The sequence below is a fragment of the Saimiri boliviensis genome, chromosome 2 (assembly GCF_048565385.1).
Source record: "Saimiri boliviensis isolate mSaiBol1 chromosome 2, mSaiBol1.pri, whole genome shotgun sequence".
In the NCBI taxonomy this organism is placed as follows: Eukaryota; Metazoa; Chordata; class Mammalia; order Primates; family Cebidae; genus Saimiri; species Saimiri boliviensis.
In genome coordinates this window covers 60421226-60441228 of record NC_133450.1, presented here as the reverse complement: position 1 = coordinate 60441228, position 20003 = coordinate 60421226, and the positions used below count along the sequence as shown (strand labels likewise).

Genomic DNA, 20003 nt, shown 5'->3' with positions numbered 1-20003 from the left:
AGCCAAATGGAGTTAAGAACATGCCTAATTACTCCAAGATAGTTATATGCAAGAAGGTGATTGTTTTAAAGATACCTAGAACTAAATAGGTAATCAAATTATGCTGAAATTGAAAAACAAAATTTTCTCAAACTGAAAGAATCGTTAGAATCAACAGAGTCTCATGCGAGTAAAAATGTAGAAAATGAAATGGAAAAACGTGAAGATTTCACAATATTCCTGTTTATAAATAGAATCTACTTGGCAAGGTAAAGGATTTTTTAAAGCAGCCACTTTAAGTTTTATTTTCATCCCCGATGTTATTTAGTGTATCCAAATAACTTTTAACAACAGATTACCTTAAATCTTCTATTTTTTTTTTCCAAATAGTTAAGTTTGGGGGATAACAGCCCCACTGGCTTTTCTCTTTTTAGCCCCAGCCCAGCGTGGTTCTTTGAACTTTGGCCAACTGGGAGTGCAGCCCTCAGCTTTTTGTTCTCCACCATCATTTTACCATGCAATATGGGGCTGAAAAATACCCGTGTCGTTCAATTTTAACTTGTAAAATGCATGCATTTTCCTATTATAAATATTTTTAAACACCTGACAAGGGGGAAATCCTCACTTGCCACCTTTCTTTTTCTGTTTAACTTCCTTATTTCTCCAATTACGTTAGCTGTGACTACACTGTAAGAGCAAAGCCCATGGTGAGAGTGAGCGCTCCTCCCCCTTCCAGCCCGGGGAAATAAGGATCCCTCCTTCTTCTAGGTGCCACTCGCTGAACTTTTGGGGTTCTCTATGTTCCAGTCAACCTACAGGACAGAGGCAAGATATACTCCCTCAAAATCCGGGAAGGAAAGGGCTTACGTAGAATCGTGCTGGAACACATCAGAATCCAGGTGGAATGCAGGTCAAGTCACTAGCGAAATCAAGTTAAGAACCAGGCCAGTGACACCCCGGGCAGGCCTGACTCAGAATTTAGGTGTGAGGTTGCCTTGGTTTGACTTCTTACGTCCCTTAACACCCGTTCAAGGTTACAAATCAGGGGCTTTTTCTTTTCTTTTAATTTCTGAAACCAAGAAAAAAACAACCTGGAAATTCCCCCCAAAGCATTGCCTGGAAATACGGAACAATGAATTAAATTGGAAACCTCCTTGGTGCCCCCCACCCCCACCCCCCACACACACGCCTTTAAAAAGGAGTACGTTTGTTACTCTTTTGCTTGCCTGCTCCTATCCCGGGTCAGTTTTTTTGGTTTCTCTCTCTTACATTAAAGGATTGTTTTAAAACACAAACAATTAATGAAAAGACTGTAAGGGGCTTTGCGGCGGTTTGTATCCTTTGTATATTTAAGGGTCCACTATGCCCGAGGGAGGAAGAAGGCGCCCGCCTAGTCCCGTGCTCCAGGAGAGCGGAATTTCTTTGCCTGATTCAGGTGATTGGGGTATTATTGGAACGTTCCCCTAGCTCTGGGTCCTGCCTGGGGGGCTTTGTGCTTTACTACCGCAGTCCAGCTATACACTCGTAAACCAATTGCGGCTCAACCCTGGGCGCCAACTCCCGTTGCGTCCTCCACCGCTTTTCGTAGGTGGAGGCGGATTCAGGAACTGAAGCTGCAATGAGCCGTGTTGTAGCGCAGGGCCTCGTCCAGGTTTCCTCGCCTCTCCCTGGAGTCACACCGCCTTCTTCTGACACGCGCTTCCTTTGTGTCATGCCTGGCTAATATATTAATGGGGCGGATAACCCGGATCCTTCGCGGAGGGGAGGAGGGAACTGGAGATGGGGAGGGCAGGGAAGGGAACCGGACAGCTCTGGTTGACCCTTGGGCCGAAGAGCCCTTGGGCTGACCGGGGATGGGGGAGCGAATCCAGCTGGGGAAAGTTCACACTGGGAACACTGAAAGTAAACTTAAATGCCTGAAACAAGTTTTAGAAAAGGTGACCTGATGCCAGTGCGCGGTCCTGGGCACAAACTGCGCAGCCAGACACCACGGACGCTCGGGAAACTGCCCCTCCGGCGGAGCGGGCTGCGCGCCGGCAGCGGAGTGTCTGCTTCCTCCACCCCACCCCCGCGGCCGAGAGCTCCGCCGCGCTGTGCTGTGTGCAGTCACAGGTGAAAAGTCCTAACTGCGTGTCGCACGAAGGCCCCTCGCGGAGTGCACACCTTAGCGGACGCAGACTCATCAAGCTGTAGCCGAGCCAGCCACCTTAGATGCTGGGTCCCCAGTGCTTAAAAATAAAGACCAGCCCGCTCCCTGCCCTCAAGGAGAAGCCACCTTTCCCCACCCTCACCCCCAAAGGGTGTTGCGGCCTCCCAGTCGGAGGTCTTCACTCATCAGCCACACAGGTGGATCCCCTTCGCTACTCCAGGTGGGCGGGAGGAACAGCAGATCCCTGCCCCGAGGCCTGAAGCCCTAAGGTCCCCGCCGCTGGCCCGCCAGACGGTGCCCGGGTGCCTCAAGGCATATGCTGCCCGCAGGCCGCGCGGCCCGACGTGGTGCTCATTGCCGAGGCGGTTCTCAGCCCATCAAAAGCCCGGGCTTTCTTCAGCCGTATGGGCCGCGAGGTGAACAACAATGCCCGGGCCCCTTCACTTCAAAAGCAGCGATCAGGGAAAAGACTCCCCCAGAGAATTTTTCCCCCTCTTTCATTCCTGGTTTGAAGAAAAAAAAAAAAAAAAAAAAAAAAAGGCATCAGCAACTCCTGGGCCCGGGCGAGCCTAATGCCCTTTGATGGGGATTGAATTCATTATCTCCAATAACACAATTGTGCTTGGCCAACGAAAAGAGCAAAGCAGGGCTCTATCCCGCCGGAGGGGACAGGCCGGGAAGGGCGGGCGGGCGAACAGCGCTCCCCGGACCCGCACAGAGGCGCAGTCCTGGCCCGCCAGACCGGCTTCGGCGCCCTCTGGGCGCTGGGGTGCGCGCGGGAGGGAGGCTGCAGGACTAGAGGCGCCGCCCGCAGGGACCACGCACAGAGGGGCGGGAAGGCTCTGTCTCTTGATTTAGATTTGTTTTTCGTTCCTCCCTTCGCAACCGTCCCCCGAGGGCCGCCTCCGCAGACTGGGTATATCCTCTCTCCCGGCCTCCAGCTGCGAAGCCGCCCTGCGACCCTAGCGGAGCACGCGGGGTTCTCAGCATCCGGGCAGCGCCGCCCAGCCCCGGCGCGCAGCCGGCTGTACTGGCAACCTGGCACCGAAAAACTGGGCCCCCTCTCGCTTCCACGCCAGCCATTGCGGAAAGGTGCCCCAGGAGCCTGAGCGGGGGCCACGGGACAGCAGATCCCCCGGGTGCAGGGGTCTGGGCTTGGGGCATGATGCCTTGTCCCCCACTCTCCCGGGCCCGTGGACACTTCCTGGGACCGCCACCTGACATGAATGTCGCCTCCTCCTGGATTCCACCGCCATCCCTGCCCTTTCAGCCACCTCTAGCCCCCGCCTGTCTGCCGTCTTGATTGTACCAAGGTGGAGGTGAAAATCGACTAAAACAGACATTGCGTGTCTTGACCTCTTTTGTGTGTGTGTGTGTGTGTGTGTGTGTGTGTGTGTGACAGAGAGAGAGAAGAGAAGAGAAGAGAAGAGAAGGGAAGAGAAGGGGAGAGGAGAGGAGAAGAGAAGAGGAGAGAAGAGAAGAGGGGAGAGGGAGAGGGGGAGAGAGGGAGAGAGAGGGATAGGGGAAAAGAGAGAAAGATTATATTTTGAATCTCTAGGAATCATGAGCAAAAATGACTGCATCTGGTGTCTTAAATTGCAGTTCAAGGCATTACTGAGATGCTTCCTACACAACCTTACTCCCCCCGACCCCCATTACTGGGGAAAGTTCGGAGTGCAGTTTTGTTTAAGACAGATAAATAATAATAATAATTTAAAGTCCTTTAAAATACTGAACACTTGTTGAAATGCTCTTCAGTAGTAGCTGTGGATTGGTGGTTCCTCACCAATGAGTCATGACTATCCCAACCTCCAAGCAATGGATCCTTCACCTTTCTCTTCAGAGAATTAGAGCCAGAACACACATGCTGTAGGAGGTATACAGAAAGGTAGATAGCTATATACTCACACAAATGAATATATTGACTTAGAGGAGCATCCACAAAAATTTCTCATCTGTACAACTGTCCTGAAAGCAAGGGAGTAAGAAATTGAGTAATTGCTGATTTGAGGTCAACCAAGAGAAGTGTTTCAGATTTGATTTTCAGCGAGGCATTATTTTCTTCAGGAGATACAGGGATTAGTTACTTAATTCTCTTCAGCATAATGTAGAGTAGTCTTCACAAATTCAACCCATTGACTCTGACTACAGCCTTCCATGTTAAGGCCACCGCACCGGGGCGGTGAGGTGGAGGGGGTGGTGTTCCTCTTGGTGTGTAAGATTAAAAGACTTCAGTTTTTTGTTCCGAGGCTTTCCTTTTTTTCCCCTTTGTCTTATGGAGCAGCATTCTGAATGTAATTTACATTAAAACATATATTTACTTTAATGAAGTCAGAGGTAAATAGTTTTCATTTACCTCAGAAATGATGTAAAACATTGACCTTGCAGCTATTCTGAGTGTCTAATAAAGAAGTGTATGGGAAATTCTATTCTTTAGGTGAGTTTTAAACTCTGGATTCTACAGGTTATCAAAAAAAATGAATGACTTTTCTTTTGGACCCTTAGCCCATTTTTTGTTAACTTACTAAAAATAGGTTGGAATCTTGGTGACTGGTTCATTTACATTGTGGTGACTTACTTCAGTCACCTTTTATAAAATCTCTTTTGCAACATCAAGTGGAGGTTTAATCTTTGTCTTGAATTGTGCCACACACATCCCACACCTGGTGGACTGCTGCGCTTCCTTTGCATATTCATTGTCACAAGCTTAGAAATACTGGGAAGAGAAAGGCATTTATGCAGGGTAAAGATGGCAGTGAATTAGATTTTACATATTAACAATTTGAATAAGAGTTTAACATAATATGTATAATCAGAGTAAGTTATATGTAAGTATAGCTATTTAAGAATTAATTTTCATGATATTTTGAGGACTTCAGAGGACCCAGGATCCAGGGTAAGAACTATTCCCTGCATAACAGTATGTTTGAAATAACCACCAAAAAAGCTTTAATTTTGACAGATAGTCACCCGACCACAGAAGCTACAGGAGAGGCCTGTGGTTTATCACATAAACAATTTATCTAGTGTCTGAGCACACATAAAGGATTATGTGGCTTCAGGTGAGCAGGGCCCCATAGGATGGATGAATTACTAAACAAAAGATATTACGATTTTCATGTAGATGTCTTTGGCCATGGAACAGAATTAGGAAGGAAGGAGATGCGAAACATTTCAACAGAAATGAAAATCCAATGTAATCTAAAGTGCAACTCCAAAGCCCATTTTAGCCTTGAGATTCTCTGAACCATGAAGCCATGGAAAATAGTGGTGGAAAAGACCCTTTATGTCTTCTAGTTCACTCATCTGCAAGATTATTCTCCTCAGAATATTCCCAAGCCATGTCTTGAATAGATTTAAATGTCAAGAATTGAAGGACTCCCTTTCGCTTCTCAAGTTTCTTGGATAAATTATATTCATGGTGAAAAACATTTTGCCAACTGAATATTTTCTCTGTTATTTATTAAGGTAAAATTGTCTTGCATTTTAACATGCCTCTTTTAGGATCCATTTTTATTAGTTCTCAAACCTGTTTCAGATACCCAAATGCTTGTCTCTTTATTTATTTAGCCAGTCTATACATACTTACTTTATTTAGCTCCTATGTAAGATTGATCCAAACAAAATCCCAATTGGGAAACTTCCTTTAATATGTATTAAGCATTTGATTTTCTATTCTTAATACTGAGAGGGAAATAATAAATTTAAATTTCAAATTCCTTTGAATGATACCAGCATTATAAACATGAGACTTGATCCATTTGTGAGGCGTCACCCAAATGCTAAGTCATGAAGTCTCTTTGCCTTTTAATTTATGATAAGACATCATAGGACCTCAACTTCGTAAAATATGGTAAACTCTTAAATTATAGAAAAGAAAACTAGAAACCAATTTGGAGTTAGTTTATTGAGAATACTGTTCCTCTACTGGAGAGATTTCAGAGTGTTTGCTCCTTGTGACCCAGAAATGTACATGTGTCCTATCAGGAATACATCATATCAGAGTTTTGAATAGCAAATAGACCAAGGCGGTTCATTATAAAACTTCTAAAGAGAAGTAAAACTTCTATATTTCAATTGCAGAGATTCAGAAGCTGGAACTGGAGTGCTGCATTATGATTTGGCATCCCAGACTCAGAACCAGACTCTGGCTCCCAATGTGCCAAAGGAGTAGCCCACTCTCTCAACAGTGACCATGCTATGTCCAGGCTTACCCCTGTCTTTTATACTTCAGCATTTCTGCTGAGTCAGGCAATTAGGAAGGAAATGCTCCTTTAATCTGACAGATAATTCACTTTAGAAGTATAAGCATAGCAAGAACAGATTGTGAAGTAAGCAGAGAGAGGAAATGAGAAATATTGAGAAATGATCTCCACTGCATTCCATTCACCTATCTCATAGAATAGGTGAAAAGGGAAAATGGTAATTAGAATCAAAATGAAAGATTGTAACGTCTCTGATGAGTCAAAGAGTGATACTGAGAAGTTGTGTAATGATACTATAATTTACATACATCCACTGAAAACCAGATTGCAAAGATTTCAGCTTCCTTCCAATTTGCTACTGGGTCTTGAGAGGAGAAAGTTCTACTTAGTCTTGATGACTTATATGATACAGCAAGTGACAGTGCTGGGTTTTATTCAATTCCCTGTAAAATGAGTACTACCTTAAAATATCCAAAGAGACTGCTTAAATAAAGTAAGACCTGCTTTTTTTTTACCCCCAGGATTTATAGTAAACACATATTTTAAAGTCTTATGTTCACTTACAGTTGTTTCCAGGTGATGCTTTTTGTGGAATAACCTGAGATTTTAACACTAAGCACAAATTAACTTTCCTGGAGTATAACAGAATCCTTTCCATTTTCATCTTACCCTCAGCAACAGAAAAAGTGGCATAGTAGCCAGTGTTGAACCTGAAATATAAAAAATATGTAGAACATAGTAAGATTCCTGTCAACTACAGGCAAGAATTATCACTGAATTACAACTGAAATTATCATTGAGGATAATAAACAATGATTACCATGCTTTGAAATAAAAATTTTAAGTGTTTTTAACTAAGGCGGGTAACTTGTTTTCAAGAGGAACAGAAAACTGAGATTGCCAAGGGAATGTAAGTGTTGAAAAGATGAGAGAAACGGAAGTACCATAGCAGAAGCAGCAAAATGTATTAGGTCATGTATAGACTCACAGCCCAGGGAACTGAGGGAGTACGAGATGGGACAGAGGCAAATTAATAGCTGGAGAGAGCTAGGCAGAGTGTGCTGGGGAAGAGCCAGGCGTGAAAAGATTTGGTGTTGTCATAGCAACAGGCTCAGCCCTGCTCCCCCTGAAGCCCATTCAACTCTGAGCTGCCGGAACACGTTTTTAATTAAAGCGTATAAAAGTTGTTTTGTAAGGACTTCTCATCCGATAGATTTCAAAATGGTTAATCAGGCTTCATCTCCTTTTGATGCTCACAAGAGCATGGGCTATAGCATGCACAGAAACTACTGCTGCTGCCGCTAAGTGAGTTATCTCTCAATCACACCTAATACCAGAAATGAGCAAGGCATCTAGTTATTTACATATACAAAAACAGAGGATTCAAGTGGGAGTGGGGAGTCCATTTTTATGATGGTGAGTGGAAGTGTTAATTTTCTTTGCTATGGAACTCAGTTCCCTGGATGGCCATGGTCCCTGGTTGATGTTGTATTTAACTTTTGAAAACAGCAAGATTTTTTTTTTCCTTTGAGAGATTTCATGTCCCTTTCTCTCAAATCTTGGCTGATGATCTTGTTTCTAACTCCACCAAAAGAGGAAAAAAAAAAAAAAGAGAGAGAGAGAGAGGGAGAGAGAGATGATTTTAACTGTCAACCATTTCTTCGTCTACCCTTATCCCAAATGAACATTTATACTAACGCGCCCTCCATTAGGTCGCAGATGAGAAGGAGTCCTGCCTTCTCTCTTGGACAAACATACTGACCAAATGATTTTACTGAACACCAACATTAGACAAGGACACTCTATAACTAGAGTGAAGTGAGACAAAACCAAGACCACTTTGTAATTTTGTCTAAGTACAGATGAAAACAAGATCACTATGTAAACTACAACTTTAGCAAGCATACCCTCATCCCAGCTAATAAGAGTAACTGTTACTTCTTTACAAATTATAGCTGTAAACAAAGTCCCACTTTCTTGAACTCTCCCCAGAATAACCTGACACAAGCACCAATCCTATAATAAGTCCTTTCTAACACCCTCTTACTGAAATGCCACACAAGTCCCCAAGATGTGTGGTCTCCCTTATTTGCAGCCAGCAACAAACCCAAATTACTCAACTATAGGTATGTTCCTAACGGGCTGGTGTGAGAATATTGACAGGCCTTTTGTTCCTTTGTTTCATGGCTTGAACTATCACACAGCAAACTAAAAATTAACCCCTACCCTTTGAACAAGACTCCTATCTTATTTCTATACTGGTTTACATGGCATTTCCATGATTATTTAATATATTAAAGCAATACATTTCTTTCAGTAACAGGGCATCCCTCCTGATTTTTACATTTTTCTCATCCTCTTAGTCACTCAGGCTTAAAGAGTCGTAGTCATCCTTGACTTGTCTCTCTTATTGCCCGTATATCTGCAACTGATTACTATGCCCTGTCAATAATTCCCATTCCCAACCTCTATTTTCTGGACATTCCAGAGGTAACAATTTTAGTCCATGCTACTGTTTATTATCTGCTAAAATAGTCTTCAGATGCTCTTTGGCCAGTTCTTGTCTGTACACCATATCTAGCCTAAGGTTCCTGAACGACTAGCTTCCCTGAATGCAGAGAAGTTCTAACCTCTTGAGGCCACAGTTTTCACAGAGGTAAAATTAGAAATTATATATAACTAGCATAATTTTCCTCCCTTAGAAAAGATAACATCATCTTAGGCTGCATACATGAAATGGGGAAAGTAAGAATGCACTGGTCAACACAGGGTCATGTTTCATGTGTTAGAAGTTATTCCTTAAGAACGATAGGCCCGGCATGGTGGCTCACACCCTTAATCTCAGCTGTTGGGAAGTTGAAGTGGGAGGATTGCTGGAGGCCAGGAGTTCAAGACCAGCCTGGGAAACAAAGTGAAACCCTGTCTCTACAAACATTTTTTAAACAGTTAACTGGGCATGGTGCCATGTGCCTAGTCCCAGCTACTCAGAGCTTGAGGCGGCAGGATCATTTGATCGCTTTCTGGAGGCTGCAGTAAGCTATGATCACACCACTGTACTTCAGCCTGGGTGACATGGGAGACCCTGTTCAAACACAAAACAAAACAAAACACACCAAAGGAAAGGAAAAAAAGAAAAATAGAGAAACATAGAAATAGAAAAATCAAGATATTTAAGAGATTGTGACCACAGGTGAGAACTAAATCATGCCTTGTGAAGGATGGTTTAGAATGGGGATGTTTTGCCACAGAATAAAGTATTTCTGTACATTTGAAGGAGATTACAGTTATTTTAAGCATATGTGGTAGGATAAAATTAGGGCCAGAGGGTAGAAATTAGGGACTTACTGATTACAGCTTATATGAAGACATTCATAACATTGTTCTAGATTGAGTAGGTTACCTCAGGAAATACTGAGCTTGTCAACATTGAAGATTCAAGTGTACACAAGATGACCACTTGGATGTACATTTTCCTCAAACTTATGCTTTATTTACTTAGCTCTAGTCATTCAACTTTCAATTACAGTAGATATGTTTGTTTTGAATAAAATGAACTTTTTATTTCATGTATTCTATTTTTAAAAAGCAGTTAACATTCATTTGCCATATCCCACAGATTTAGCCTTCCTGGTGTACTCATTACTTCCCTTGTCAGTATGATCCATCTGTGATCACCTTCCTTTTTCCTACCCAATTTCCTTTAGGATTTCTTTTAGTGGACATCTGCTTGTGATAGTCTCTCACTTTTTTGCTGGGCATTTAATTCCAGGTTGTTGCTGTTGTCTTACTTTCACCACTTTAAAGATGCTATTTCATTCTTTTTGGGCTTCTGTCAGAAAAGACTTACTCCTACTCTTCTGAAAGCCGTAGTCATTTTATTCTTTTTGTTTTTCCTTTCTTGAGTTTCTGGAGTCCCTAGCAGTTCCAACTTCTGAGTTACCTCTTGGTCTGGTTCTGCTGACCATTTTGTCTTTTCACATAAGTCTTTTAAAATTTCTTTTTAGTGTGTCTTATTTCTTTAAATTAAATGCAAGGTATTTTGTGTAGAGCAGTAGAGACTGAAGTAAATTTTCAATGTAGGAATATCTATCCTTCCGTCAAGCTGTTAGTGTGGGGCTATTAGTCAATTTAGTCAGCATTTGTGGTAAATTGGGCTTTGTTGTAGCCATGCTTATTTTCATTGTACAGCAGACTTGAAATTTCTCCAGTGATGGGCTGGGCCCACCAATCTTGACCTGGGCCTAAGGGATCGGATGGTTCGTGTCTTTCTTCCTGTGGCAGACAGCTTTTGCCTCACATTAAAGCAGGGTTACGGTTTTCTACATCTTAAGTGGAAGTAGAGCTCTCTGGTTGTTTTGAAGATTTGTCTATTTGTATTTGTATTTGTATTTTTAGCAGTTTTACCATGATGTGCCTAGGGGTGTGTATGTGTTTGTTTGTATATGTGTGTTTCGGGTTTTTAGAGTATCATGTTTCAGCAGCATATTGTTCATCAGTTTTAGAAAATTCTTGGTCAGTATCTCTTCAAATATTGATTCTACTCCATTTTCCTTCTGGCCTGGGATCTGAATTACACACATTAAGCCTTTTACTGTGTCCTATATATCTTTTACAATATTTTATAGTTTTCATCATCTTTTTTTCTTTTTCTTCTTTAATTTGGATATTTTCCATTGGTCTCTCTTTCAGTTCCTGAATTCACTTTTCTGGTAGGTCTAATCCACTGAAACTGTCTATTGAATTATTAACTTCATTCTATTTTTCAGTTTTAAGATTTCCATTTAAATTTTTTAAAAATTTCCATTTAAAATCGATTTTTGAGCATATTTGATTACAATTATTTTAAAGCCCATGTTTGATAACTGCAATATCTGAATCACATGTGGATTTGTTTCTAATTTCTGTTTTTCTGCATGTGTGTGTGTTGGTTTTTGATCATTTAGTTTTATTTTCTGCCATGCTTGATAACTTTCAGTTGAATGATAAATATTGTGTATGAAAACAGTGGTGGTTCTAGCTGATATTGCTGCTTTCTACAGAGACTTTATTTATTTATTTATTTTAGCATTTGAGAAGATCGCCTTGGTATAGTTGAGGCTAATCTAGTTATAATTTGTCCTTACTCTCGTGATGTTGATTTTCCAAGGTGTGAATCAAAAGCTGAGCTTCTCCTCTTTGGTGAGACTTGCACTCCAACTTTTGACTCAAAATCATGGGACTGATAGGTTCTCTCCCTAGCTTTTAATCTTTCTAATACGTATTTTCTAACTTGGTTTTTCTGTGTCTTGTCTTGAGTTTAGCTTGTTGGATATAAGAAAATATCTTGAAGGAAAAATGCAGGTAGAATGTTGGCCTTAACCGTCCATAGAACTTTTCTCTAGATCTTGGCTCCTCGCATCATAACTGGTTAATTTAACTCTGAACTCCATTTTTGGTTTCCTCAGCCCAGTATAACTGCCACAGGCTCAAGAATGCTGCATTTGTTATGCCTCTATGCCCCAAGCGTTGAATCAGCAAACATCCAAAGGCGAAAATAGCTGTGAATGCAGTACTCACTTCCATGTGTTTTCCTTCTCTCCAGGATCTTGGTCCCTGAGGTCCTGGCTGCAGGTTGTTCTCCAGAGCTTTCAGATTTTGTTTTGTTTTGCTTTGTATTTTGTCTAAGTTTTATAGTTATTCTCAGTGAATGAATTCATCTGGTTCTAGCAACTCTGTCATAGCCAGAAGCAGAAGACATTTCTTTATTACATTCTAAACCTAAGTCTTTATCCATCAAGTCTTGGCAATTCTTATAAGATCCTCTTAATTACCTGTGTTAAAGCCTCAAATTCACTTTCTCACACATATTTTATGGGTTCACATATATTTGATCACAGTTACAGCAGAATTTCCTTTTTTTAAACTTGGTTGACTAGACAATTAAGATCATTTGCTTATATATTATAACTCTAGAAGAGTTGAAGATCTTGGGATTATTTATCTCCTATTCTTTTATCTTCCATTTTCCAACAATCTTTAGCTTAAAATGTTAGTCACTTCTACAACATTCTATGCCTTCACTTCCATCAGCACAGTTTATCACTTTAGCTCTCTAGAACTCAGCTTAAAATCCATTTCTAATAAGTAGAAAAAACAGATTAACATCATCATGAAAAGCAAATCTTCACACTTAGAATATAGATTAGTGTACATGATTCCTACCGGAGTTTGCCTAGTTTGGATTAGATAATGTCCATAATGGAGCACTCTTACAGAGAGGCAAGTTGAATACAAATTTAGTTCAAATTACTGTATAGTTAAACAATATATAGTAATTGAACAACTAAGCACAGTGATACACAAATCTAGGTTAACCAAAAAATTCTCTTGGAAAGAGATTACAAACTGGGTTCAAGAGAGCTGAAGTGATAGTAAACTATGCTGGTGGAAGTGAAGACATAGAATGTTCCAGAGGTGACTAACGTTTTAAGTTAAAGATTGTTGACAAATAGAAGATAAGGGATTAGGAAAGAAGTGAAAGTGTGTTAGTGTTGTTATTATACAGTTTTGTTTTTCTTTTGAGACAGTCTTACTCTGCTGCCCAGGCTGGAGTGCAGTAGTGTGAACTTGGTTCACTGCAACCTCCACTTCCCAGGTTCAAACAATTATCATGCCTCAGCCTTCTGAGTTGCTGGCATTACAAATGTGCACCCCCATGACCAGCTAATTTTGTATTTTTTGTAGAAATGGGGTTTCACTATGTTGGCCTGGCCATGTTGGTGAGGCTGGTCTTAGACTTCTGACCTCGAGTGATCTGCCAACCTCAGCCTCCCAAAGTGTTGGGATTTCAGGGGTGAGTCACTGTGCTTGGCTGTATTATGCAGTTTTCAAATTTCTGTTGGAAATTAAGAAATTTGAAAAGTCATGTAATCTAAGTCTACATTCAAAAACAACACATGTAGTGTGGATTGGAAGAAAGAAGTAATTGGGGCTTAGTGAATCTTCTCAGAAAGAAATTGTAGCATAGTCAGCAGCTAAGTGAGGTAGTAATGGACATAAAGTGGAAGAAATTGATTAATACTATAACTTGTGGAGTCTTTCAGTGGAGTGGTGGAGCTGAGGGCAGGAAAGAGGTTAAGAGAATAAATACAATGAAGATAAATACCATTTTTAAAAAATGCCATATAAAAACATTTAAGCTTAGAAGGTATCAAACAGTATTCTTGCAGATAATGGCAGGAGAGAAATTCATGGCAGGGAGTATAAAAGATTTGGGTGCTATCTTTGCCTTATCAAATTTCAGGGATAAATCTCCATTTCAGATTAATTTATTCATTAACACATTCAGCACATTTGTTGAAAACATGGATAAAGCATTGCGTTTATGATTTATAGATTATATTGATGATCCTTGATCTTGGGGAATTTATGTGATAGGAGTGATGAGATAACACATGAATAATTAGAACGAAAAGAGAATATGGCCAATTTAGTTTCTGGCATGTAGTAAGTGCTCAATCCAGGTCTGCTGAATGAATGAATAAGTGAATGAATGACAAAGGAAGGCCATATAAAATAGAGTTGAGAAGAAAAGTTATTTATATGTAGAAAGGTCAAAAAAGTCTGGGTGCTATGGCTCATGCCCGTAATCCCAGCATTTTGGGAGGCCGAGATGAGAGGACTGATTGAGCTCAGGAGTTTGGGACCAGCCTGGGCAACATGGTGAGACCTCATCCCTCTGGAGGAAACACACACACACACACACACACACACACACACACACACACACATTAGCCAGATGTGGAGCTCCACACCTGTAGTCCTAGCTACTTAGGAGCCAGAGGTAGAATGATTGCTTGATCCCAGGAGGTTGAGGCTGCAGTGAGCTATGATTGCGACACTGCACTCCAGGCTGGGAGTCAGAGCAAGACACTATCAAAAGAAAAAAAAAAAAAAAAAAAAAAAGGAAAGAAAAAATAAAAAGGCTTTTAAAGAAAATATGACAGCTGAGTAAAACCATAAATGTAAGATAGGATTTAGATATCAGATTGCAGTGAGGGACAATTCCCTGTTGAGTTAACAGTGTAAGAAATTGGAAGTCAGAAAGTTCAGGGTGTATAGAGGCCAAGGTGACACTAAAGCATGAAAGGGGACATCACAGAAAGATAAAGCTGAGAAAGTAGGCTGGAACAAAAGTCTGGAGGGCCTTAAATGTACCAACAAGTTTGGTGTTTATTCAGTTAATAATACTTAACATTAGAAAGATAATGTATGGATAATAAAGTATTTGAATCCCTTGAAGAGATATGGTTAGAGGTATAAAGATAATTTATAAGAAAGACTGAAGAGAGGAAGAGAAGAGGAAGTTTATCTGGGTGTATTTGGCAATTGAGACTGTGAAGCTTCAGAGTAGAAAAAAGAAATAGAATTGGGAATCAAAGACGTTCATAATACAGAGGTGTAGATATGAACCTCCTTCAAGTGCTGAGGCTCTTAATGAAAGGATTCATGTTATTGAGCTTGTGCAAGTAGAATGCCATTATTTCACTATCACCCAGAAAAAAATCCATTGCTATAATTAGCACTTAATTGTGCTATGTAATATGAAATTCCTTATTATGTCTTTTCAGAGGCAGCAAGTAAGAACAGGTAGAAGGCAATTTCCTGGGAAAAGTGGTTTATATTTACTGTCTCCATTTCTACATTTTTCATTCCCCTCTCAGTTCACTGAAATCTGGATTTTTTCTCTCATTTCAGTAGAAATCACTCTCATTAAAGTCACCAAGGAATTCTTAATTGCCAATCCCAATGGCACTTTGTTCAAACATCATCTCCTTTGGGAAGCCTTCCTTAATGTCACAGAAAGAGCAGGAACCCCTTTTACCTGTGCTGAGCCTATCTCCATTTTGGCACCTACCACAGTGTATTTCAATCATTTAAAGCTATGTAAATTCCTTTTCAACTGTGATTTCCATGAGGTCAGAGACTATGTCTTATTCAACTTTGTATCCTCAGCACCAGGTATGGTATTGCCTGAATAATTAACAAATACAAATAATAAACCTCCCTCTAAATTATCTCATTCAATCATCTCTGCAGTATATACTTTTAGATAACATACTGAAGACTTTTTTTTTTTTTTTTTTTTTTTTTCTTTTGAGACAGAGTTTCTCTTTGTCACCAGGCTACATGGAGTGCTCACTGCACTGGCAATCAAGATTCACTGCAATCTCTGCCTCCTAGGTTCAAGCAATTCTTCTGCCTCAGCCTCCTGAGTAGCTGGGACTACAGGCACCTGCCACCACACCCAGCTAATTTTTGCATTTTTAGTAGAGATGGGGTTTCACCATATTGGCCAGGCTGGTCTCAAACTCCTGACATCAGGTGATCCATCCGCCTTAGCCTCCCAAAGTGCTGGGATTACAGGTCTGAGCAACTGCACCTGGCCAAGACAAAATACTGAAGATTTCTAAATATAAACAGAACACAAATTGTCCCAAGAACTTCCAAATAAACTAGAATAGAAACATTTCCTCTGAGAACATTACTTTTACCTTTCCTTGTACTGTACATTATTTGTAAATCATTTAATTAATATATATTAATAAAGCTGAAATGTTTTATAATTGCTCTTCTTGTCTCCCACCCCCCTCAACCATTATCATAGTTCATTATCCATACTTCTTGTGACACTATCGTGTTGTGATTTCACTGGGTAAGGACTATTTTGATTTACCTAAATATTATAAAATGTCTCTTATAAGATTCCAAGATAAATAAGAATTGATAAAAATAAACAACTCACATGAACAAACTTATTTATTTCTAATTTTATCTAACATGGTTTTGTCTAGTAATATAGCTCATGGTTAAGTAATATTCCTCATGGTCAATAAAGAAATTTGGTGTTTTATTATTCCAATTGTTTTGCCAAATCCTTACATCTTTGAAATTTAACATGTGAAGACCACTCTTGCCTATATTTTTATAAAGACATAAACACTACTAATCTCTTTTTAATCCAATTTTGCAAATATTTTGGAATTCACCAACCCGGATACATATGACGGTTTAGAGTTATATTTGGTTCTTTCTCTTCCTTTTGCTCCTTTATTGCCAAATTGTTTCTTCTTATCACCCATAAAGCTCACACTTTTTATTCTTTTCTTTCATTCTGGTTAACATTTGCCTTTTCAACCTTATATCGACCCATCTTTACTTCTCCTATTATCCTGTTCATATATTATTTTGACTATTTTACTCTGGTGAAAGGTCTTCCTATGACCTTTCTATCATATGTAGAGCTATCTATGAATAACTATACAGGTATCTACATATGCCATGAAGATAATCATCCAGATAATCCTTGGAAAAAATTGAGGACAGCATTTAGTAAGGCACCAGGAGAAATAGAGCTGTCATCTTTTAAGAAAGTTTTTTAAAACAATCAAATTAATATCAAATACAGTACAAAGTTCAAGAGAACCAAAAACTTAGAGTCTAAGAGGTCAAGTATTCATGTTGTCAGATCATTATTACCCCATCTGAGTTTATAATTTCCATGAAGAAACTTGATACGTATTATGTATTTAAATAGCAATGACAGCGTATAATCATGTGCTAACAAATAGTAGAGACTAAGCTTCAATGATCATTCTATGAGGGTTGCTTGGGGTGGAACCAATATATATAGATGGAGCTGAGGTCTGAAAACAATGACGTCTTGATTTGGTATTACTTGTGATAAATGTCCCAGTCGCCCAAATGCATTATTTATATATATTCCATATTTTAAAAACATGTCTATCAAACTAATTTCAATATTATCATTTAAATAAAATATACTATGAGATAATAAAATATATGATCAAAGGAATCTGTAAATGCTTTGTTCTAAAACTACTATTATTTTGGTTTTTGCTATGAGATTTTCAATTTAATAATGCTGAGGATAGTTATTTTGAGAGGGGTTAAATACAGGTACATTTTAAAATTATGTTCAGTTTTTAAGAATAAATTAATATCTAAACATATTTGAATTTAGTTTCTGATTTTTCTTTAACAAAAGTCAATAAAAGAAAATCATTTGGATGATTACCCATTTGTTGGTAGATGGTATTAAAAGACATTAATCACATACATAAACAATATTTTTTAAATGTCAAATTAAATGTCAAAAATTTTCTTTTTGAAGTGCTTTCTTTGATGCTTATAAACAACCATGCTGTTATGCTGGGGCAGCAGTAATGGAGGTTCTGCTTTTACTCTTGAAAAGGAGTGTTTTAGATCTCTGGATTTTAGATACATAGGAAGCCCTTACAAAGGACTTTGCAACAGACTGAAGGAAAACAGAGATCAAAATTTGGTCTTTTAAATAGTACCTCATCATCGTTTCTAATAGAAACTTTTCTTCTAATTCTATTTTACTTCTAATAAGGTGTAAACTATGCATATATGACAACATTTGCTAGCAAGAGAATCATAGAGAAGATATGCTGAAAATAAAATTTTTAGGAAATAAAATATTCCTTACAATGTACCTTGAAACAACAAAATGAACAGTTAAGATGTATAAATATGAACTGGCAGTGCATTTTAAGGATATCAGAATTAATCTTTTACAAAAAACCACTCATTCTTAAAAGCAAAGTATAATCGTTTGCCACAGTTATTTTAATAAATATATTTCTTTTCCAGGATAAATTTTAAACTCAGGAAAGCAAGGACTGGAATTGGAAGAGTTAAAAAAACACGAAGCAACAGTAACTCTATTTAGATAAGGGGATAGATGGGTGGAGCAAGGGAACAATACACTAAAGTACTTTTCTTTCTCAGATCTTGGTTCAAATTAAGGTTAAATTCCAAAGGAGGATGTGTTTTCCCCATATGGAGTCTTAAAGGACATTCCTTTGTTTCCAGCTTCCCAGAGAAGATATATGTTAACACAAACAAAGCATTTCATAATAAATTTAACTTTTATAGAGTGACTAATGCCCTGTGGAGATAAGGCGGACTCTCAGTCACCTGTGTTTAATCCAGGCTGAAGAAATTATGCCAAGGGCACACTGACAAAACTTTATTTCTTCGGAGAAGATGGCAGTAACTTGGTAGGGAGCAGAAAGGGTCTTGGTTTTAAAAGTCTTGTTGGAATGACTCTCATTCTCACTGTGAACCCGTTTAGCATTTATGTACTTTGGAAGGACAAAGAGGTGAGGTAAGCTTGCCAAAATTTGAATCTGTGTTTCTGGGAACCTGTTAGTAGGTCAACTGTTACAAATGAAAGAGGAACAGCAAAGGAGCGGTAAATACTAGAAATTTGGGAGTTGGCCTGCAAATAGCTTTATTAAAGCTTGCACACTGTTTCTTCTTCTAGATCTCAGGTGAGGTGACATGATATTTAAAATGCCACAGCATATCACCATTTCTCAATCCAACTAGGCTTGGGTGCAGGTAGGGTGGGAGGTAGAACACCATGTAAAGAGACAACTGTTTTCTGCTAAAAATATTTTACAATTAACAGACAGAAACAGAGATCTTTAAACTTTTACTTGGGATCTTGCTAACAATAATAATTTATTAATCTCTCTCTCCTAAGAAAGACAAACGGTTTATTTACGAAAATAGTACTTTTATTTCCCCTTTCCCTTTCTTTTGTCTTTATGTTGTTATTAACTAGAGGCCTAATTGTGAAGTCCTTATTCTTGCAAAATGTCACTGAATTTGTGGTTAAAGTCACTCATTGAATATACATCCCCTTTCCATGAGCAATTTCTATTGACTTCAATTGGAGAGTAAAAGTTAGTGCTGTGGCATGTGAGGAAAGAATTCCTTTTGAGAAAAGAAAACAATCTATTTGCCTCAGTCATATAAAACACATCTGACTATACATTATACAAGATTTAATTTATTTTTTATATTTATAAATTCACCATTGATGAAAGGTTTAGGCAATCTATATAAAATTTAAATAAAATAGAATAGCAGCCTCCCTTCTCCATTCACTAGAAAATGGAGACACAGACAGAACAAACTTGATTTTAGTTGCTATATGAGAACTTTTATAACACTTATTTAGTTTATCAATCTGCAGGTCACTAATATTGATTTTAGACAAAATTAACTATCATCACTTATTTTACACTTCTTCTATCTTTATAGTGTTCAAGTTCCTTCTTGTGCTCTGAATGTTATGAAAAAACACCTTTCATCTCTTTATGTTAGCCAGTGGCTAAAAGAAGATAATGTTTCTGACTCTGGGCTATTAGACAAGGGCAATGAGGTTTCTATTCTTGGGCTATGTAATGCCAAATTCAAAAATCAGAAATTAATTAACTTTCCCAAATTTCAGAAATTGATTAATTTCTCAGAGAGGAACACCACAAGGGGGCAGGTGAATCCAGGCTAGGTCCTAGGTAAGAGGGTCTCAGTATTGGGAATCCTGGTCAAAAGATAGGGAAAGGTTAGGTGAGAATTAGAAACAACTCTAAAGATAGTATTTCTTCATGAACATAAGCATTAGATCGGATCACCCAAGTGCAATTTTATTGATCGCATCTCCAAAGACATTAATTACAATACACCAAGAAAATAAGTGAAAGACATCAAACCAATGTAAATAGTCACATGCTGAAAGTGCTTACTATGTTTATATTAAGAAGGCCGACAGGACAATTTTACCGAAAAGGAAAAGA

At 39.0% G+C, this 20003-nt stretch overlaps 1 protein-coding gene across 15 annotated transcripts in view; it reads right to left on the bottom strand.

Annotated features, from left to right (window-relative positions):
* Positions 1-3859: 3859 nt before the first annotated feature.
* The window catches only part of MIPOL1 (mirror-image polydactyly 1), a 377605-nt gene continuing 361461 nt past the window's right edge, over positions 3860-20003 (bottom strand). For 13 of the 15 annotated variants that reach the window (XM_074393412.1, XM_074393408.1, XM_074393411.1 and 10 more), the window contains one exon: positions 3862-7043. In XM_074393412.1, coding sequence (XP_074249513.1) covers positions 6890-7043 — 154 coding nt within the window. In that variant the 3' untranslated portion in view covers positions 3862-6889. Of the gene's footprint in view, positions 7044-20003 lie in introns of all 15 variants that reach the window. The other 2 variants (XM_074393416.1, XM_074393415.1) reach the window with 1 other exon arrangement.